Source organism: Dermacentor silvarum, chromosome 1, assembly GCF_013339745.2.
Source record: "Dermacentor silvarum isolate Dsil-2018 chromosome 1, BIME_Dsil_1.4, whole genome shotgun sequence".
Lineage (NCBI taxonomy): Eukaryota > Metazoa > Arthropoda > Arachnida > Ixodida > Ixodidae > Dermacentor > Dermacentor silvarum.
This window is the reverse complement of record NC_051154.1, coordinates 219,407,113-219,429,930: the sequence shown is the minus strand read 5'-3', so window position 1 is coordinate 219,429,930 and position 22,818 is coordinate 219,407,113. Positions and strand designations below refer to the sequence as shown.

Genomic DNA, 22,818 nt, shown 5'->3' with positions numbered 1-22,818 from the left:
AAATTACCTAGGCTAAAATACAGCGTAAGGCAAAAGGAAAAAAAAAGAAATACTGTGAATGCGAGCCTCGTCGCTACAGCGAAAGGGCTGAGTATTCTATATAAGTGCAGCTCGACAGGCAGCTTGCTACTATAGATATCCACATAAGAAATTTCGTCTATCAAATGTCCTTTTGTAAATCATGGTAATAAGTACTAGAAATAAAGAGCGTTTTCTTCTTCTTTTTCATTTTTTTTCGGGGTTGGGGGGAGGGTATATGGCCGAAGCTAAGCAGCCGTCCCTTGTCCCAGAACGGAGCAGGAAGTAAAAATATCCGCAACCAGCAGCAAGCGAACCAAAGCGCCCACCTTTCGCTTGTTGCGGATGATGTTGGTGTCACGCACGGTCTCGGCGTTGCCCGGCGTGCGTGAGTTACGCACCGCGCCGCCGATGCGTCCGTACGTGTAGCAGATGACGCACAGGGGCAGAAAGTACTGCAAGCCGACGAGCACGTGGTTGTACACCTTCCAGGCGAACGGCGGCAGCACCACGTTGATGCAGAAGGGTCGCGACACCTCGCCGGACACGGAGTCGTAGACGAGGATGACGCGCAGTGCGAGGGCGTACGGCAGAGCGGCCGCCGTTGACACGGCCCACACGACGCCGATGAGTACTTTGGCGTTGAACTTGGAACAGCAGCGGGCGCGCAGCGGTGCCGTCACAGCGCGGTAGCGGTCCAGCGCGATGGCAGTCAGCGTGAATATGGACACGTTGACCGAGAGCACCTGAACGAACGGGCAGAAGGCGCACATGAACTCGGGAAGCACCCAGCGCTGCAGGAGGGCCGCCTGGAACTGGAACGGGATGGAGAACAGTCCGATGATGATGTCGGCCACGGCCAGGTTGGCGATGAAAAAGTTTGTGACAGTGTGCATGCGACGCGACGTGGCCACGATCCAGAGCACCATGGAATTTCCGGCGACGGCCACCAGCGAGATGAGTCCGTAGCAGAAAGACAGCAGCACGATGATCTCCACGGGCACCTGGTACAGCTCGTCGTCATCGGACGTGTTGTTGAGCGGTGACGCCGGTCCCAGAGTGCCGTTGCCGGCGACCGTCCGGTTGGCGGACTCGTGGTCCATGCTCGCGGCAGAAGCGGCGGTAGCAGCGGGAGAGCAACCAGAGCCGAGAAGAGCGAGCGCCCGGACGTAACGGAGGCACAACCGCGTGTGTTCGGCCCGCGAGGTCGATTGCGGAGCCTCGAGCGTCCGCGCGCGCCCCGCACGCCGACGGTGCGCGCCGCCCGTGACGTCGCCGCCGACGCAAACTCCCTGTTCAACGCACCCCGCCTCCTCCAGCTCTCCGGTTCGCCCTTTTTCTTTTCTTTTTTCCCTACAATACCGATGCTGTGGTTGGAGGTAGCCATGTGTCGCCTGTGTGTGCACACAGAGCGAGCAGTGCCTATACCATTTATCTCGTCGAAAAAAAAGAAAAGAAAGAAAAGCAAAAAATGCAGGTAATAAGGGAATGGTTTTCACACTCCCTTTTGTCAAGCCGGGACACGGGCACCTGCTTTGTTCGCTGTTGCGCTTGTGTGTTTTCGGTTGGTTTGTGTCGGTGCACGAAGTTGAAAATAATTCTTTGTGTCGGTGATTGCCGCTCTAACGATAACTTTAGTTTTAATGAATACATCTAACAGTTCAGAGCAGATCATGCAAATGTTGTTTGCAAGCGCAAGGTGAGATCGCTGCCTCACTCTTCGTAGTAATAATTTGAGCGTGGCTCAGATGCGTTTCAGATGAAGTATCCGGGAATACACAACTGCAGGGCTACAGCGAGATATATGGAGCGGCATTGGCATTTTCTAACGACTCATTCCGTTTATTCCTTCTTTTCGCTATTCGCTATTGGCTCGCACTACCTCTCGGTGAGACGTATGGTGGAACGAATGGAAAAGTGAAATTAAACATTACAAAATACGGGCCCTCAGAAATTTTGGCGATTTAACATCAGTTAGGTTGTTTCCCACTTTAAGTTCGAGCTTAAAATCGGCAATTAAACAACCAATTGCGAGAAATACGCCAATGATTTTTTCTAGCTATGCAAGATACGGGAACAGTGTGATGCCTTTCTGCTGGTGCTGCACTGGGATTCAGCGGCTGTGACGCGGAACGGTGGCCCACGGATGTTCGTGCTCGGGCCAGTGACGCGCTGCTCTGTTACCGTCACAAACCGTTGTTTCTGGCCGCTATATAGTTGCGGGCCACGCGCTCTGCGTGTTTCATGCCACACAAGTGTGCTTCCTTCAAAAGTGTGACAGAGTATCACTCTCTCATACACGGAACAGTTGCCCTTTCTCCTTCTCTTTACCAGGACCATTACGCTGGAATTTATCACTTCAGCGATAACAGTCGCGGATGATAACAAGAAGACGAAGTGTGCGTGTGCGAGCGTGGGTGTGTATGTTTGTGTGCGTAGGGGGGGGAGGGGTATAGTGAAACTTTCTTTGCCTACCTCCTCGGGGATTAGCGTGGATCAGTGAGCCGGTTGGCCGCTGAGTTTCTTGCCTCGATGGCTTAGTGGGCCAGGAGTATCAGCGCTCGCACTCGAGAAGCGTAGTACACATTCAAAACAGCAGCATGTTAACGGGACTTGTGGCTCAAGATACAAAAAAAGTCGGCAGCAAGTTACACTCCTGTAAGGCGTAAAGGCGAAAGCCTGCTGCACACGTGGTAATGCATTAAGTCATACGATCGGAGAGGTCACACTTCTTGCAAGGCATAACGAGCCGCAGTGTGAAGTAACCGTATGGCGCTGTAGCTGGACCTCCTCAACGACACATGCGAGCACTTAAAGCACCACCCAAAGGTTCTTTCTTTCGTTCTCTCCTTATTTCTTCCTTTCGTTCTTTTTTTTTTTGTTCTTTCATCCTTTCTTTCGTTCCTTCTTTCGTTGTTTCTTTCTTTCCTTCCTTCTTTCTTTCTTTCTTTCTTTCGTTTCTTCATTAATATTAAGCCATTGCATCTTTGCTTGCTCACGGAGTATGAGCCATTCCTGATGATAATAATTTTGCATCATAAGTTTTCGCGTATGAGCCATTGCTGCTGATGATTTTTTTTAACGCGATAGGCGTTAAGAGCCCCGTGTCGCAGAAAATCCGGCGTCGGCGTGCGATGTCAGCGGGTGGCGGAGAAAATCATCCCCAACCACGCAGGCCCTCCGAATATATTTGGGTAAATGTATAGAAAAGTGTACAATCATTGCATACTACCGGTGCTAACATATGGGGCAGAAACTTGGAGGTTAACAAAGAAGCTCGAGAACAAGTTAAGGACCGCACAAAGAGCGATGGAACGAAAAATCCTAGGAGTAACGTTAAGAGACAGGAAGAGAGCGGTGTGGATCAGAGAACAAACGGGGGTAGACGATATTCTAGTTGACATTAAGCGGAAGAAATGGAGCTGGGCAGGCCATGTAATGCGTAGGATGGATAACCGATGGACCATTAGGGTTACAGAATGGATACCAAGAGAAGGGAAGCGCAGTCGAGGACGGCAGAAAGTCAGGTGGGATGATGAGGTTAGGAAATTCGCAGGTGCAAGTTGGAATACGCAAGCGCAAGACAGGGGTAATTGGAGATCGCAGGGAGAGGCCTTCGTCCTGCAGTGGACATAAATATAGGCTGATGATGATGATGATGATATACCACGCCTTCTTATATGACATGCGTTATATGTGGTCTATATTGCCACACCATTCTATCATTAATGTTGCTCATACGTTGTTTTGCATTCTTGGCAAAGCTATTCCTCGGAATTTTGAGAATGACAATCCACAAGCAAATGTCATGAAACAAAACACCCACAGCGCATGCCTTTTATGTTAACTCTTCTCAGACTGAAATATCAAAAGTACGAAACAAAAACGGAAACCTGAAAATTATGCAATTTTTTGGCGCGATTGTGCAATATCTCTGGGATCGCCCCACGCAAGAGGCCGCGTTTCTGCCACAAAGCTCGCCTGCGTGCATAGCGTTCGCCGCCAGTGTTTCCCGGTAGCCATTACGGTTGCTTAAGCTGCAGCTGTCGGGAAGCGTGAGAAACAGTCAGGGGTCTTTTAATTCTATCGCGCTCCACTCTTAAAAGCGAGCTTAAGCGTCCTCCAATTTTTGTTTCACTCGCGTACTTTTTTTTGTAACGAAGGACTACTCGGCGCTCTTTTCGGATATGTGCCATTGCAACGAGTCACTTAAGGTTTTCGCCTTAAAATGTGCCTAATGATGGGGTTTCAATAAGGCTGCCCCAGCATAGCAGCCATACGCTCTACCCTTTAGGACAGCCACAGACGCATGCGTAGAACAACAGAAAACAGCCTCACCAGTCCTGCCCTCGTGCAAGCTAAAGCTTTTGAGAAGCCTGGCGCGTGCACTGCGTCCCGCAGCAACAGTTTATAAAAGTGAGCACACGTCAGTTTGCCCATCCTTCTCTCGTGGCAGCTAGCGCTTTCAGAAGCCACGTAACATCGCAGCACCTTCGGGATTGGCTGCAGGTCGGCGGCAGAAAGGACACCTCCAGCGTTGCGTGTTGTGTAACACTACACTACATACTCGACAAAAAGCGAGACGCACGCCTGCGACCAAGGTCGTGCACGCACAATCGAGTGCCTCGCTCTCATTCATGTGCTGGACTGCGAGGTGCCGCACTGCACCGCCGCACAAAACGACGACGCTTCGGCTATACAAGAATAGGCAAAAAAAAAAAAAAAAAGCACAGAGAGAAGTGCATGCCGCATGGAACAAAACAGTAAACGTTCGCTTACTTTGACAATCATCGCCGATGGTTAAAGCAGAAGTTTTTTTTTTCTAAGTAATTTCTCGCCCATTGATGTGTATAAAATATTGTAACCAGGAAAGCGAGAGGTAAAATATGTATTTGCAGGAGTCTATATATATATATATATATATATATATATATATATATATATATACATACGCGTACAACAGGCAATACGGTGAAATCCACACACGAGCCGAGGCGCGCCTTCATCGTCTTCCTTTCACTGCGTCCTCGTGCACGCGCTTGGGTACCAGTCCTGTGACACAAACCCCCGGCGGCAGGAGCACCGACTCGGTGCTGTTCAAGGACACGAGCGCCAAGTAACAAGGGGACGACGGCTAAGTTTCGCAGACATAGTACGGTTTTAGCTGGACAACGTGCACAATTTCACATTGTGGGAGGCGAGTCGACGATGTCGGGGTTTGGAGGGGTGCAATTTCACAGGTGAGGTCGGTGACTTGTCGTAGAACATGGTAAGGGCCTGTGTAAGGCGACACAAGCTTTCCTGACAGTCCGACTCGGCGCGCATGGAGTCCAGAGGAGAACGAGGGAACCTGGCGGAAAAAGGTTGAGCCGGCGATGCCTGTCGTATAAAGCTTTCTGTCTTGCTTGCGATGTGGCTAATCGGTGGCGAGCAAGCTGACTGGTGTGATCAGCTCGAGCAATGGCGTCGCGGGCATGCTCAGTGGTGGTAGACGTATCAGAAGGCAGCGGGGTATCCATGGGTAAAACTGGATCACGGCCGAATAGCAAATAAAATGAAGAGAAACCGGTGACATCGTCGCATGATGAACTGTAGGCGAATGTCACGAATGGAAGGTTAACGCCCCTATCGCGGTGATCCGAGGAAACGTACATCGACAACATGTCCGTGAGCGTGAGATTTAAGCGTTTCTGTGAGGCCCTTAGTCTGGGGATGATAAGCGGTGGCGAGCTTGTGCCGGATTGCGCACGATGTAAGAATGTCGGCGATTACTTTTGAGAGGAACTGCGGGCCTCTGTCTGTAAGAAGTTGTTTAGGGGCCCCATGATGAAGTATAACATCGCGCAACAAAAATTCAGCGAGATCAGTTGCACAGCTTGTAGGGAGGGCGCGCGTGATCGCGTACCGTGTGGCGTAATCTGTTGCGACGGCGATCCATTTGTTCCTTAAGTAAGACACTGGTAAAGGGCCAAGCAAATGGACACCGACGCGGAAGAAAGGCACATACGGGATGCCCAGGGGTTGAAGGGGACCACTAGGGGAAATGGTGGGCTTCTTTCGGCGTTGGCAGAGCTCGCACGAAGCGACGTACTGGCGCACCGACCGATACATGCCGGGCCAGTAAAATCGGCGGCGCGAGCGGTCGTATGTACGAACAACGCCGAGGTGGCCCGCCATGGGTACGTCATGAAGCTGAGCAATGACGGTCGGCTGCAGCTGTTCTGGAATAACAAGCAGGAGCTCGGGGCCGTCATACTGCGACAGTACAGCATTCCGTCCCGGAGTAAAAACATGCGGAGGTCGGCCTCTGAAGGCGAAGACTCCAGCCGTGCAATAAGTTGTTGCAGTGCGACATTACGCCTTTGTTCATCTCCAATATGAGTGCGGTTCGAGATCTAAATGACACAGGCTTTTGTAGCGTCGCCGGAGTCACAATCGGGTGGGTCCACCGGGTGACGGGATAGACAGCCCGCATCCTGATGTAATCGATCAGACTTGTAGATGACGGAGTAGGAGTACTCCTGCAGCCGTAAAGCCCAGCGACCGAGGCGGCCAGTTGGATCTTTCAAGGATGAAATCCAACATAGTGCATGGTGGTCAGTGACAACAGAGAACTGTCTGCCGTAGAAGTAGGGTCGAAATTTTGTGACGGCCCAGACAAGAGCAAGACATTCCCTCTCGGTGATGGAGTAGTTCTGCTCGGATTTCGAAAGAAGACGGCTGGCGTAAGCTATCCCTCGGTCGTGTCCAGGCTGCTTTTGTGCTAAAACAGCACCTATGTCATGACCGCTTGCATCGGTGCGGACCTCCGTAGCGGCGGAGTCATCAAAGTGGGTCAGAATAGGGGGTGTCATAAGCAGGGTTATCAGCGTGGTTAAAGCTGAAGCGTGTGAAGGACCCCTGGAGAAATGCACGTCTTTCTTAAGAAGTTCGGTAAGTGGCTGGGCGATAGTTGCAAAATCTCTCACGAAACGACGAAAATACGAACAGAGACCAACAAAGCTGCGAGCGTCTTGGATGGAACGTGGTACGGGGAAATCGACCACTGCACGAACCTTGTCGGGGTCTGGCCTGATACCTGCAGCGTCAACAAGGTGCCAAAGGATTGTAATTTCACGGCGACCGAAATTGCATTTGGAGGAATTCAACTGCAGGCCAGCTCTCCGGAACACATCGAGAACCACTGACAGACGCTGCAAGTGACTTGAAAAAGTAGATGAAAACACGACGACATTGTGGTGGTAGCATAGACAAGTGGACCACTTCAAGCCCCGAAGAAGGGAGTCCATCATGCGTTCGAATGTCGCTGGGGCATAGCACAGACCAAGCGGCATGGCCTTGAATTCATAAAGACCGTCTGTTGTTATAAACGCGGTCTTAACCCGATCATTGTCGTGCAGCGCAATTTGCCAATAGCCCGAACGGAGGTCAATCGAGGAAAAATACTTAGCTCCGTGGAGACAGTCAAGCAGGTCGTCAATTCGCGGCAATGGATAAACATCCTTCTTAGTGACCTTGTTTAGGTGACGATAGTCGACGCAGAAACGCCAACTGTTATCCTTCTTATTTCCGAGGACAACAGGGGAAGCCCAAGGGCTGCAAGAAGGCTCAATGATCTCCTTTTCGAGCATCTTGTCGACTTCTTCCTGAAGGACGTGACGTTCAGTCGCGGACACTCGATAAGGACGCCGATGAATTGGGCGAACATCACCAGTGTTGATCCGGTGTGCTACTTTAGAGGTTTGGCCCAACGGCCCACCGTCAAAATCAAATATGTCCCGGTATAACGATAGCAAGCGGCGCAGCTCCTGAAAGTTGGACGTAGAAAGGTCAGGTGCTATCACTTTATCGATGTTGTCGGGTATATTGGACTGTGTCTTGGGGCAAGGAGACTGCACGGCGGTATTAGGATCAATAGCAAACTGGACGTGTTCTTTAAGGGCAGATACACTCGCCAGTCTGATGCCTTGCGGTAAGATTTGGGGAATGGTGCCGAAGTTCAAAAGAGGAACGTACGTGCGGTTGTCAGCAACCGTCACAACCGCACGCGGCAGGGCTACGTTGCGCGTACGGATCACGTCTAGCGTCGGTGATAGCACGTAGTCGCCGTCAGGTACCCGTGGGGTCGGTAACAAAGGAACGTACGTAGAGGCTTCCGGCAACAGGCGAACAATTCGACTGGAGCACAAGTGCGCGAGTGGTTTATCGGCGGCATCTTGAGGCAGAGGGAGTTCCAACTGTAGGAGACCGGCAGCACAATCGATGAGGGCTAGTGGAACGACAGGAAATCATTGCCAAGGATTAGTTCGTGAGTGCACTGGTCCAGGACGGCGAACAGAACTGTGGCATTGCGTTCAGCGATGCTCACGCAGGCGGTGCACATTCCAACGACGGGAGGTCTACTGCCGTGGGCGACTCGTACGGTGATCGAAGTAGCAGGCGTGAGCACTTTGCGGAGCCAATGACGAAGGTGCGAACTCATTACTGATATATGTGCACCTGGGTCAATTAGCACCGACACTTTCACACCGTCTAGTTCAACGTCCAAGAGGTTTCCCGTTGTGCATGGGCACGGTCAAAAGAGGATTTTCAGGTCGGGCAGGCGACGCAGCGGGACCTCCGGGCGCTGCATCTTTTAGTTTTCCGAGAAGATTCCAGCGGAATTGGGCGATGGGGACCGCCGAAGTAGTGGGGAGTGTAACCGACGATTACGTGGCGACAGGGAACAGCTGGAACTCCGTGCGGGCACGGTTGCGTCATTATGATGCGCTTGAGAGCCCTCCTCAAATGTTGTGTATCTGGAATCCTGGCGGCTGTTGGGCAGGAAGGACCGATACGGTGGATACGTCCGATTGCGGCAGTGGCGAGCAATGTGGCCAATCCCTCAGCAGTTGAAGCAAACCGGCCTGTCATCATGTGTAAAGCCCGTTATACCTAGAGACACGGGCTGGGGTACTTTGCTTTACTTTTTTCCCTTTAACCCCACCATTTAGAGAGTTTTAGATTAGAGCGACGCAAGCGTTGGGGCCCCCTAGCTCTTGGGGCCGCGGTACTGTGCATGTGCAGACCCCTCTGCACATGCGCAGTACCGCGGCCCCAGGAGCTTGGGGGCCCCAACGCTTGCGTCCCCCTAATCTAAAACTCTCTATTATATGTCATCATGTGTACGCCACTCAGCTGGGTCACGATATCGGCGATAAGTGGGCTCCCGGTGTCGAATGGGCGATGGGTCCACGGCCGCACGACTGAATGCAAAAACAAGCCTAACACCAGTGTACTCTAGCTCCTGGCGCACAACCGCTTGAATTAGCGCAATGCTTGGTCCAGATTCGGGGTTGCGGCTATGAAAAGCACTAGGTGAAGCGGACTCTATCTCGTGTCGAATGATGCGCACCACGTCTTCTGTTGGAGGAGCTTGGCGAGGCAGCGGGGGGTCCTCGCAAGAAGAAGTAGCGGTGGTGTTAGGCAACCGGACGAACCTCGACTGGATGCGGCGACTCGTCGCTTGCTCAAACCACCGACACTCTGCAGTAACGTCAGCCAGTGTGGTGCAGTTCCTGACGACGAGTAAATTAAAAGCATCGTCAGCGATTCCTTTCAATATGTGACCAACCTTGTCCGATTCCGACATCTTGTCATCGATCTTCCTCAAAGGGCCAAAATATCCTGAATCTAGGCGATGTAGGATTCGGTAGTGGTCTACACTCGAGAGGCGAGTTCTTGTTTCGCGGCGCGCTGACGACCACCTGGCTGACCGGAAAGATCCCCGAAGCTTCTGCTTGCAAAGGATCCCAGCTTGTGAGCTCCGCTTCGTGCGTGTCGTACCGCACGCGAGCTGTGCCTTGCAGCTAGAATACAAGGTTTGCCAGCATCAACGTCGGGTCCCAGCGGTTGGAGGCACTGACGCGTTCGTACCAGTTCAACCAGTCGTCTACGTCGACATTGCCAGTTCCGGTAAACGTACCGGGGTCACGAACTTGCGCTAAGATCCCCGATGGTGTTGCAGACGGCGAGGCAACTGCAGATGACTCGCGTTGACTATCCAGTAGTCCAGTCTGCGTCGCCATTGCCTTCGGTCGCACGAGGAGTCCACTGCGGAGTTCCGTGTTGTCGTGGCGTTACCCAGCACCTCCACCAAAATATAACAATGAAAGCGAGAGGTAAAATATGTATTTACAGGAGCCTATATGCGCGTACAACAGGCAATATGGCGAAATCCACACACGAGCCCAGGTGCGCCTTCATCGTCTTCCTTTCGCTGCGTCCTCGTGCGCGCGCTTGGGTAACGGTCCCGTGTCAATATGCCATCACTGCTTTACGTGTAAATGCATTCTATGCGACGCTTTCTAAAAGCAGCTTTATAAACTGTGCTTATGCAGGTATGAAGATGCTTGTGTGGTCGCCTTCTGCAGTGTCGAACGTATATGCAGACCAGTCGTGCCAGACGCCCAGATGCACATTTAATCTGCATGGATCGATATCTGGACTGTCCGTGGCAATGATGCCACAAGGCCTAATATTGGCAGCTTGAAATTCGTGTGACTTAACACTCCGCCTTGCGGCACAATTTGATAGTTTGCTTGGTAAGGTGTCGCTAGGTACTCGGTAAGCTCGAATAAGGATCTATCCTTCAAAGTGCCGCGAATTCAACGACATGAAAGGCCGTATATTTCCGCGTCATTCAATGCATGATGGTTAGCTTGATGCGCCACATTATCATACGCGACGTCGAGAAACATCAACACCTTTAATCGTTTCGGATTCTTTTGATTCCGGGTAGAAGTGACTAAACTAAGCATAGGTTATATACGTATATGTATAAACCTCCACGCCGAAAGTCCGCCATAGCCTACGGGTAGACTTCACAAAGTTCTAGGTAGTACCACTCAGGGCGCGTTTACACAAACCTTTCCATTCTTTTCTATAGACGCAACTTGCCAGAACGAGAGGACGATACGTTAGCAAGTATAATGGGATATGGAACGTTTAAGAATATAGTTGGACTAGACTCTCAACTTACAAAGAACCAAACCTTCGCGCTAAGATTCGTTGTATCGCTCCAAGAGGTCGGGCTTTCTGGCCCGACTGTTCTGCAGGCGACCGTATACGTATAGCCACACACCTTCCAGTTCTCTGTATTGGGGAGGCGAGGCGCATTTCGTCTCCATTAGGACGGTCCGGATCCAAAGGAAAATACAGCGCCTCATTGATAGATTGCAGTCGCAGCAGTGGAGGCCCTTTTGTGAGCCTTTGTGCCTTGGTAAGATTCTGGCGCTTAAAGGGACAGTAAAGAGAAACGTAAGTTTTGTTGTATTAGCTTAAATTACGGCTCTACAATAAAAAAAGCCACTCTTGCCATAAGACGAGGCTTGAGAAGCCAGAAAACACGTAAGAACGAAAGACTGGTGGTGACGCCACATTGATACTCCCGCATCATCGCCGTCATGGATGTTTACGGCGTCTAATTAGGCCTTGTTAATTTTTTTATCGTTAAAGTTGGACTATCCATAAACTATTGTAAAGATCACGAAGACTGAATATAGGAATTTGGGTTAACTTTGACTGCCCCAGAGCGGCGTGAAGAAGATAAAGTACTTCGAAATCTGTTACGTCACAGTGGCGTACTGGCGCTTAGGTTTCGGCGCCAAGAGAGAGAAACAACTTTTATTGAAAACGGCGCCAAATTATATATATATATATATATATATATATATATATATATATATATATATATATATATATATATATAGGTGTTTGGACGGAAGGCAGGGTAAAAACTCCATTGATAAAAGCACCTGCGAGCTTGCCAGCCCGGACTCAGGCCATCCGGGCATTATGTGCGTTGAGGCATAGCCTTTCCCCCGCTGCCTCGGCCCTCTGGATTGCCCATAGTTGGTCGTGTAGATCCGAGCTAGTCATAGCATTCACGTTTTGACGCGAAGTCAACGCAAATAAGAGCTTTGAAATATTATTTTATCAGAACGCGCCAAGCAAGCGTCTCAACCGCCACGGCGGCCGCATTTCGATGGGGGCGAAATGCGAAAACACCCATGTACTTAGATTTAGGTGCACGTTAAAGAACCCCAGGTGGTCCAAATTTCCGGAGTCCCCCACTACGGCGTGCCTCATAATCAGATCGTGGTTTTGGCACGTAAAACCCCATAATTAAAAAAGCGTCTCAACGCGCTCGCTTGCCCGCGAGTATATTTCATAACTCGAAGGACCGCTCAGCGGCGTTCAATTGGACATTAATGCTTTCGCACTCACAACTCATAACTACTGCTTACTTGTCATTGGTTTTTTTTTTTTTGAAGCAGTTTCTGTTGCGGATGTTCAGTAATTTTTTCTGCTCCAGGTTAAAAAATGGCTCGGGTAGTGTGTTTGCCATCTTCGCGCCCTACAACGGTATAATATATTACGACGCAAAAGCAGTAGAAGCGAGCCTGTCGACGTACGTGGGATCATTTATTCAACTTGTCTTACTGCGCAGTGAATAAGAAGCTTGCAATCAATATGTGAAGTGAATCGGCGCCATGTTAACGTTGTTTTTCGCTGAAACCCGAGAATAGATGTCCTAACCGAACTGGCTAGTATACGAATGGCTTCACATTAATGTCGGTTCCGGCATTTGTTTTTTAATGGTAAATCTTTTGGGCAATCATTCTCTCTGTTTTCTTTTTTTATGACATGTAGATGGTTGTAGTGAAGGTTGATCTATAGGCGCCATTTATATCGGGGACTAGTTCGTATGAGAGATGACTGCGTATGTTCCTTACACCGAGCGTCTTGAAGGTCTCCGTTTGCCCAGGCGCCTTGCGTCTCCGCAACGATCCGCTCCATTCCTTGCGTCACAAAGCCCTACGCCCCTTCTCTGTTTCAGTAAAGGTATAATTGGAATTGATTGATTGATATATTGATTGCTTGATTGATTGATTCATTGATTGATTGATCCATTCATTCATTCATTCATTCATTCATTCATTCATTCATTCATTCATTCATTCATTCATTGTAGTGAGAAATACGTATTGGTTTAACCTCCATTGTTTTAACCTCCTAAACCAGCACTGGGGCTATGAGGGACGTCGTAGTGAAGTTCTCCGGAACATTTTTGGCCGCCTGAGGTTGTTTAGCCCGCAATTAAGCCTAAGCATATATACGAGCGTTTTGCATTTCACCCCCACCAAAATTCGGCCGCCGTGGCCGGGAATAGAAGCCGCGACATCGTACTCAGCGCCTTAGCCACTGCACCACCACGGCCGATTCTCATCACTACTGACCCACCGAGTTTGCTTCCCCATCAAAAAAAAAAAAAAAAGTTGAATTATTACCTTATTCTCCTAGTTCATAGAATGACGTTAAGGAACACATAGGTAAGAAAAATACTTTGAGTTGTGTTAGGAAATTAGGCTTCTACTACAGCAAAAGAAAGCCACTTTTAAACCGCGAGAAGGATCTCAGCAAGCCAGAAAAGTCGCGAAAAGAAAGACTGCTGGCAACGCCGCCTTTCAAGTCCCCCGCAGTTCGCCATGACACGATCACCTTTGACGGCATCCTCTCGGGCCTAGTTATTTTTTATAGGCAAAGACGGATTACGTTGCAATCGAAGAGACCCAAAGACTAAACTTAGCAAGTCTTAATAACTTTCACTGAGGCTCCAACAGCCCGAATATGAGAAAATATTTTAAAGTATACCCGCCAGTGGTTGCTTAGTGGCTATGGTGTTGGGTTGCTCAGCAAGATGTCGCGGGATCAAATCCCGGCCACGGCGGCCGCATTTCAATGGGGGCGAAATGCGAAAACCCCCGTGTACTTAGATTTAGGTGTACGTTAAAGAACCGAAGGTGGTCCATATTATTCCGGAGTCCCCTACTAGGGCACGCCTCATAATACGATAGTGGATATGGCAATTCACACCATATAATTTAATTACGTGGAGGCGCTGGGGTTTTGGCGCGAAACTTACAAGATAGAACTTTAATCTTAATTTTCCATTGTAGTCATATACATACTACCGCGAAATTAGCAAAACGTAGAGTTTTATTGAATGTCCTATCAATCTAAGTTGATTTATTGTTTCTATTCGGTGCCGCTTTGGGGTTAACAGTAAAGGTAGCATCATAAAATATGTAATTCTTTCCTTTGTGACTGAGATTAAACATGAAAAAAAATTTTGACAGCTGAGGTGATTCGGCAACATTACCACCGTAATCGTCAACAAAGAACATCGGAGCAGCATTTCGCTTACCCGATACAATCCCCTCCAAGCCGAGGAAGCGGCCATAGCCCTCGCGCTCTCCCAAACACAGGTTGAAGTCATAGTTACCGACTCCCAACAGGCGTGCCGCAACTTCGCTAGCGGCAGAATTCATGCCACTACGCTCGAGATAATAATCCAAAAGCCGCCAACCAGATCAGTGATAATCATCCGTGCGCCAGCTCATCACGGCATTCCTGGCAACGAGGTCGCCACCCACGTGGCTCGAGATTTGACCCACCGAGCCGACGCCGAGGAATCTGAACCCGAGCGCATGCACCCTCTAGTCTCATACCAAGACATCACACAACACTACAAGCTAACCCGCAGAACATATGCACCCCCACACAAGTCACTACCTAGAGAGCAGGAGCCATTCCTCCGAGCTCTACAGGTTAACACATTCCCCCACCCAACCAGAAACCACCTCATAGCCCCTACACAATTCTCTCCGCAATGCCGCTTCTGCGCAGACCCGGGTCCCTCAGGCACATAGTAGGGGGCTGCAGAGAGGTACCACTCAATCCTCCGAACCCTTACCACACCAACGAGCTTTGGGAGAGAGCCTTGGCCAGCTCCGACCTCGAAGATCAGCATCGGCTGATTGCGAGGGCCCAGGACGCAGCCCGAGCTCAAGGTATTCTGGAATGAGGACGCCTCTCCAAAGCTGCATTTACACATTAAAGATGTTTATTCTCTCTCTCTCTCTCTCTCTTGGCAACATTACCGATAATCAGTTGACATCGATTCATGCCAAGAATCTAAAGACTCGCTGCGGTGCACTGCGGCAGCAGTTGGCAGCACATGCGCTCGCCCGACGGCTACTTCACGAACGAGAGGAGGAGACGGAGTGCTGAGGGAAAGGGCAAGGCGCAGCAGATGGTGTTATCAATCGCACTTCAAATGACTACCGCCTTTTCTGTAATATGTAAAGATTCTCGCGCGCTGATTTCTTTTTTTTTTCGCTTTTTTTTTGTCGTTCACGAGTACAACGTCAGATCCTTTTTCTCTTTCACTGTACTTCTCATCTATGCGGGGCTCTTAGGCACAATCGCCCCCCCCCCCCTTTTTTTTTTGTTTTCTTTTTTTTTGTGAGTGTTTGATGTTCTCTAGTGTAATATTGTAAACCCAGAGGCTGCACCTCATCACTCCTTTTGCTGGATCTTAATCCCTCCGGTTACATTTCCGGCAGTGAAAATTGAACGATCAACGCTGTTAATTATTGCTATAGGCATAGTTTCTTGCAAAAAGCCGTCAGTAGAATTATTTTAGGACAAGCTTGATGATGGCTTTTACCATGAAGTATTAGCGAAACCATCATTGTTTTCTTTAGCTCCCTCAGCAATTTGGCCATTATGGACGCCTTTCTTACTGTTTTAGTTTTCATTAGTGATTACAGTTAGCACGAGTTAAGTCCTAGGCTCAGTTTGAGTGGTGAATAAATTTTATGCGTAAGTGCCAAATAACCCATTGAGCGAAATGCAGCTCCACTAACGTGAAACCTGGGGAGGTGCAAAGCATGCAGTGATGCATTGCTAATGGGCTCATACCAGTATAGCGTACCCAGGATCTCTGCCAGGGGGGGGTGACAGTTTGCCAATGCCATCTAAATAGTACTACTTTCAATTTCTACACGGAAAATTGTCGAAAAATGCGCTTTTTGTGAGTGTACAGACGATTGCGCGTCTTACATCTTAGTTGCAGTACTCAAATGCGCAAGGAAAGAAAATGAGTTAAACAAAAGAGGGGGGTTAAGTCGGCGTCTGGGGGGGGGGGGTACAACCCCCGAACACCCCCCCCCCCCCCCCCCCCGTCGGTGCGCCACTGGCTCATACTGCCTTAAGCAATGACTCATAACCCCGTAAACGTGGCCTCCCCATGACGACGACAGAAGAGAAGTGAAATTCTACGCTGGAATGATGAGCCACAACGCAGCCATCTGTGGAAGACGACGACGAATGCGGGAGCAGTGGCACGAGCGCGTGCCAAGCGCGAGCACAAGCCTCTTGCTTACCATGACTACGACGACGACAGGAGACGCCGACAGCCCGGGCGCGCATAAGGTGCTGCGCACCTAAAAAATACTGTTCAACGAACGAGAGTGCAAATGCGTACTAGTTGATTCCATGGCCTCCGAATTTACGACGCCGTGCTCTTGGGAGCCTTCCTGGGCGTATGTATGAAGGCTTCCAAACTCGACGCGCCCATCCCCGACCTCTCGTGAATGCCTGAAGCCCAAATAAACAGTATGCCTCCGTTCAAGCCGAAGTGCCCGGGCGAAGAGCTGGGACCGCACCAATCCCCGCTGTACATAGCGCAGCCGAGGTGTACGTCTTCGGAGGACTTTTTCATGAGACCACCGCATCTGGGGACACGCCGGAAAACATGAATTTTCGCTGCGTCCCCTGTAAGCCGAGCCACCAGTGGGTTGATTAATTTGCCCCGCTTGCAGGGACTCAAAGTGACTACGCATTTAATTATGGCGCGCACAGCAGCAGGCCCACGATGTGGCCGAGAGGCTTGGCCTTCCGGTCCCTACGTGGGAGCGGCCCGCTGCGTGTTGATACACGCTCTGCAGGACCTCAATAAGGTTTTTCATACCATACCATACTGCGGCGTTCAAGAGCTGACCAATATTTCGAGCATTGCTTCTGTGAGCGTTCAGTCGGTCGTATGACCGGTGAACCGCCACGGTTGCTCAGTGGCTATTGCGTTCTGATGATCAGCACGAGACCCTGAGTTCGATTCCCGGCATTCTGCCTCAGGGTGGAATGCAAAAAAAAAAGGTACTGTACTGTGATTTGGGTGCACGGTAAAGAACACCAGTTGGCCAAATAATGCCAGAATCCTCAACTATACGGCGTCCCTCATAGCCCGCTGGGCAGGTTCTGAACGTCGACCCCCCCCCCCCCCCCTTTTCCTTCACCCGACGTTATTTTTTTTTTTAAATCTCATCAAATCAAGTTTATTCGATTCACAAACATCTGCAGAATGCAAGGGTTCGACAAAAAGTGGATTTATGCACTTGAACAGCTTGGAGCCCCTGTTTACGCGCCAAACAGTGCCAATATGGAATTTAAAAAAAAATCGTACAGAACGTCCACGATCATAAAACATACAATCATTATTAACAGCGACAAATCAGCGTATCTTTATACAGTTGTAATGAACTCAAAATCTATAATACAATAGAGTCGAATCCGGATATATCGAATTTGAAGGGTATCACAAAAAAGTGCGATCTTTACGTAATTCGATATATAAAATAAAGCTTTTACACGGAAATTTTCAAGAGGATTTTACAGCTGTTCCATATACACAATAATTCTTTATATCCTGCTTCGAATGTATAATGTGATTAGTAAAGTTTTCGCACAAATGAAAAACATCATTATCTCTCAAAAAAAAAAAAAAAAACTGTGACTGTATAGTTCTCGGTTGTTTCTAAGTTGATTCCATGAGCAGGAAGTTCGTTTAACAATTTTGCAAGCCTGTGACGATGCGTTTGTTCGGCAAACGTAAGGCGTGTGATGAGTACCTCACTCGCCTTGCGTTTGCAGGAAGGTGACTCGAAGTTGACTCGGGCTAGAGTCGTCGCTGAATAAATGCAGCTCTTCTCGAAAGGATATTTCTCGTGGGCGTTTGCAAATACATACTCCAACCGTTATCGCACGAAAAAGTGCAACACTTACTAGCATAATTTGGTCCATGCTATCACGCCACTGCTTCCCATTGTGAGAGAAAACAATTTTCCAGATTTTTCTTTTTTTTTTTGGCTCAGTGATTATGAAAAAGCGCTGTTTTTCGGATCATCCTGAAGCAGCCAAAATTATAACTGCGGATGTTTTCTGCCTTAAACATAACCGATCTGCGTGACCAGGCTTTTGCGCGTTCTTACACATATATGCTCTCGCAGTTAACCCCTGTGTCATGACGCCGAAACCATCGCAACGAAGTATCAAGCCTTACGTCATTTCTTGTTTCCGTGGACGCGCAAATGTCTGCCGCTACATGTGGACGTCGTGCGTGCCTAAGAGAAAAGCGCCCACCCAGCCGTTAGTCGAGAATCCTCGTCTCGTGTAGATGCACCGAGAAACTATCGGCAGCGACTATGACACAAAATGAACGTGCGGTTCCCCTGACCGCATTGCGATTCCATCAATTCTATAGATTGCGGGCCATGCAGTGTGAATCATGGTTACTAGAGTAGCACTGCTCGAGCTCCGCGTGTCGACGAGACGACGAGCTATACACCAATATGGCGTGCTTTCGCATCATTCACCCGTTTGAGCTCCGATAAACAAAAGGAAGCGCAGAGGGCATGCAACTCTGAGATCGGTGGACGAAGCATTACCGCTCTTCCCTCTTGCTTACAAACAAAGGGCTGAGAATGGTGTCTGAGGGCGAGGTAAACTATTGCTATATACATCCCAAAAAAACCACTTCTTGTACGGCCGCGTTATTTTCAATGAAGGACCGAAGACAATTAAGGGGCATGCTGAAAGACTATGCGACTCCTTTCCTTTTGTGCTCCTGCGGTCGCCTCGAAAGACTACTTTTCCGTGAATGCAGCGACGAGTGATGACACCGTATGGACGCGGCGGACTGTATAAGGCCGCTGACTTTACCGCTGGCAAATTATTTGCGTCCTCGGTCATTTCTCTCCTTGCGCGTTCCTTATATGGCAAACACACGTGCTGTGCAAAAATAATACGTCCGTTATTCCAGTTCCATTTAAAAAATGTCACAGTTTCACCCGAAAGGCGAAGCATCAATTGCGATAGTAATTTAGTAGAGAGCTATACGGAGTAAGGATAATAGTTTTATCAGCTGTATAAACTTAGACATGTAGTAGCACCAGCCACCAGCAGAACTGCTGTCGACGCCGTCTCGGCGTTTTGCCCGCGTGCGAACCGAACGCGCGCGGCGTTGGTGACTGTTGCCGGTGCCTCTGGCGGCGGCTCGGAGGTTTTCGACGAGATCAGAACGGGACACTCGTCGAGCAGCGTCGGAAGTCTTTACCACCTTCTCGCCTTGCAATTTTTTTATATAAATACGCATTTGGTGCCGTAGCTATACGTTGCCTCCCCTCCCTCCCTCCCGTCCCCCCACTGCCCTTCGCGCGACGGAAGAAGTCGTATTTGCTCTCCGCCGTGCGTTCGATCTCCGTGAAAGCGCGCGTCCCTCGCGCGCTTTCACTCGCACATACAGCATACGGCGTGCGGCGACTATTAATTCGCCGTTGGACTTCATACGGAACCTCACGGTGACGGCGACGGCAACGACGACGCCGACGGCAGAAATCCGCTTTGAGTGTCCATACAAATGCTATCGCAATAAAATCAACTCTCTTCCCTCTTCGTCACGGGCTTTCCCCTCCGTGTACGCTTTCACTGTCTGGACTCAGAGAATGAAATTGATTGGTTTTAATAGAATTGTTGCATCATCATCATCATCATCAGCCTATTTTTGTGTCCACTGCAGGACGAAGGTCTCTCCCGGCGATCTCCAATTACCGCTGTCTTGAGCTAGCTGATTCAAACTTGCGCCTGCAAATTTCCTTACTTCATCACCTCTCCTAGTTTTCTGTCGTCCTCGACTGCACTTCCCTTCTCTTGCAACCATTCTGTAACTCTAATGGTCCACCGGTTATCCGTTATCCATCCTATATACGCTACATGGCCTGCCCAGCTCCATTTTTTACTCTTAATGTCAATTAGGATATCAGCCATCCCCGTCTGCTCTCTGATCCACACCATTCTCTTCCTGTCTCTTAACTTTAGGCCTAACATTTTTCGTTCCATCGCTCGTTGCATTATAGCAGTCTCGATATATCCCTTCCTACTTTTTTTCCTTATTTCTTTACTTGAACAGCACTTCCGGATCGTTAAAATCTAGAGGCCTGCAAATTTTCAAAATTTCGGATAGAGGGACAGAGAGAAAGGCAAGGCAGGGAGGTTATACAATACTGAGCGCAGTTGGCTACAAAAAAAAAAGATAATTAGGAAGAAAGAGAACTGAGATCAGGTGCCCTGGGCACGGAGACGACCTGGAGTATTCATCACAACCTCACAGACAGACACTCAGTCCGGTCGACTTGAGAAACCGCAGCTTGGCTCTGGTGGTTTTCTGCTGCTGCGACGTGTGGGGGCCGTGGACTTGAAATCTTGCTCTCAGGAAAGGTCTTCTGTCTAGCTGGCTAAATGTGTAGCCAAGGGCAAATTGTTTATATTCAAAGGAAGGACAGTCACGCAGTATAAATGTTTTGTTGTTTCTTCGTGACTGCAGGCGTTTCAATCGGAGCTGTTGGACATTCTAATCAAGGATAAGTAAAAAGTTCGTGAGTGTAATGGCAAAACGAAATTGACAAAGTGGAGTTGCGTCACATTGGGAAGACCAGATAACAAATGTAGATAAATTAAGGGGTCCAGCTAGCACAGGCGATTATGGCTGATATCACGTGAAATCCATTCACGCGGATTCATACTCAAACAGGTAAGCTTGCTCACGTTTCACGCTGCGTCTGTTCTGGACAAAGGAATTGAAACAGTGTTGGCTGCTTCATGTGCTGTGCGAGCACATGAAGCAGCCATTCATCGTCATTCGATGAATGAGGTCGTCATTCGTCATGAGGTCGTCAATGAGGTCAACGAATGAGGTCAAAGGTCGTCATTCATCATTCATGTGCTGTGCGAGTACAGTCATTACCGGCAATACCGCAATGGTCCGGAAGCCACTGAAACGCGATGTCGAGAACTTTACCGATAGCTTGGTGATGCGTTTCGCGTATCTTCGCGGTTAGCGTGAATGTTGCTGCGTATACCAAAGTGAGTGGGCAAGCATCCCCTGCTATAGACTTCACTGCTACTCGACGTGGTCTACACGACCTTCATTTTGAGTGCAAAATTTATGGGACAAGACAGTCTTCGGTCGAACTTTAAGTGTAAAAAATAAGCAATGGCGAGACGGAGATCACCCGACTCGATTGCTGACTAGCAACGGAATGTTTATTTGAAATTATGGATTAAAGCTAAAAAATGAATAAAAGCACTAGATGCCTACCTGCAATTCTCACACGTTTTTTTCAGTGGAAGGGCACATGCCCCAGAAAAGAGAAAAACGGATGGCGGTTAGGCCCTTCTTATTTTTTTTCTTAGTTTCCGCAAAATGCGCTCATCATGCTTATATGTGTTTTTAAAGCAACTCATGTGCTTCCAATGGAAAACTTGTGCGCTTTACAAGTGCGCAACCTGATTTTTTTAACTTCCCTTTTCTAAGTAGTCGTTATGCTGATAGTCAGCGCTCCTGTCGCATGGTCGCCCTTCTTGTCCTCGTTTATTTTTCACCCTAATATTTCGGCAGGAATACGTACCTACTCGCTCAGCATACTCTTCTTGGACATATTCGCAATTGTGTTTTGTGTAACGTTCCCGAGTACTTTCAATTTGTGCTATGTGAGTGCACACACATACAAAGAAAGGGAGATCAGAACACACACACGTATGCGTGCGTGCGTGTGCACGCGCGCGCGCACTCACAAAGGAACACAGGAGTGTCACAGTCGTTCATGCAGGTCGCTTGCCGGAGGAACCTCAGCAGCGCGCTCACCGCCTTCTGGTGTGAAGACCGCGTCAGCCGGCACTCTAAGATCGTCTGCTCAGAAAGCGGCCGGTCGTCGAGGCGCGTCAGCGTCGTCACGAGCGACTATCTCTGGGAAAGAATCTATAAAGGCTGCGTTACCTTCGCAGCTCGGCTCGAGCTTCGAACTGAGGTTCCATTCTCTCCTCGTGGGGAAGTACCACCAACACGTTGCACGCGACGAAAGCACTTCTAGTTTTGTAAGGTGTGCATGCCTTATTTCGACTTTGTAAGCAGCTTTATTGTGTAAGTGCTCGTACTTTGGTGTATGCACAACCTGTTTGTTTATGTGATCACTGCGTATATCGTATTTCTCACCCAGCCTCACCGAACACATATAGCATGCCAGGCCATCAGCCAGGCTAACATCCCCAGGTTATAGCAGCAAGACCCTTTAGTTCGCGCTGCTATAACCTCATGATGCAAACCCAACTGGCCCAGTCGTTCACCTTACTAAGATCCCCAGCTTTTCATTAAAGTCAGCGTCTCTTTCTTTCTCAAAGTATTTTAGGTCACCCAAGTTGTTTGTATAGGGCCCTCGACGAAGAGCTGACAAAATACGTTACAAGGCTACCTTCGAGTCGCAAAATATATCCCCGTGATTAGCTGGCTGTTGATTATTATAATCAATTGCCCCACGAACGGCGTGCAGCTCCGGAACGGCTGACCTCGTGAGAATATAAACTTTAAATTGTTGTCAATTTATCTTGCCAGAAAGGGGAGACAGAGCAGGAAAGGCAGGAAGGTTAACCATGTAAGTATATAGGCACAGCAGCTCGCAAAAAAAAAGGACAAAGAAGGGACACGTAAAACAGGATGGGCGCAGGAATGTTAAGGATGGTTGCACCCGGTTGGCTATCCTACACGTGAGGAAGGGGAAAGAAAGGTAAGAAGGAAGAGTCCGT

The 22,818-nt window shown here is 49.1% G+C and overlaps 1 protein-coding gene across 1 annotated transcript; it reads right to left on the bottom strand.

The window, feature by feature from the left end:
* Window positions 1-266: 266 nt before the first annotated feature.
* LOC119437170 (RYamide receptor) lies at window positions 267-1,201 on the bottom strand. The gene has a single exon (XM_037704239.2). It carries the CDS (start codon window positions 1,119-1,121, stop codon window positions 267-269), a length of 855 nt encoding a protein of 284 aa, XP_037560167.1. The 5' UTR covers window positions 1,122-1,201.
* Between the last annotated feature and the right edge of the window lie 21,617 nt (window positions 1,202-22,818).

Coding starts and splice junctions, on each gene's coding strand:
- LOC119437170 (XM_037704239.2), bottom strand. CDS start 1,121: ATGGACCACGAGTCCGCCAACCGGACGGTCGCCGGCAACGGCACTCTG.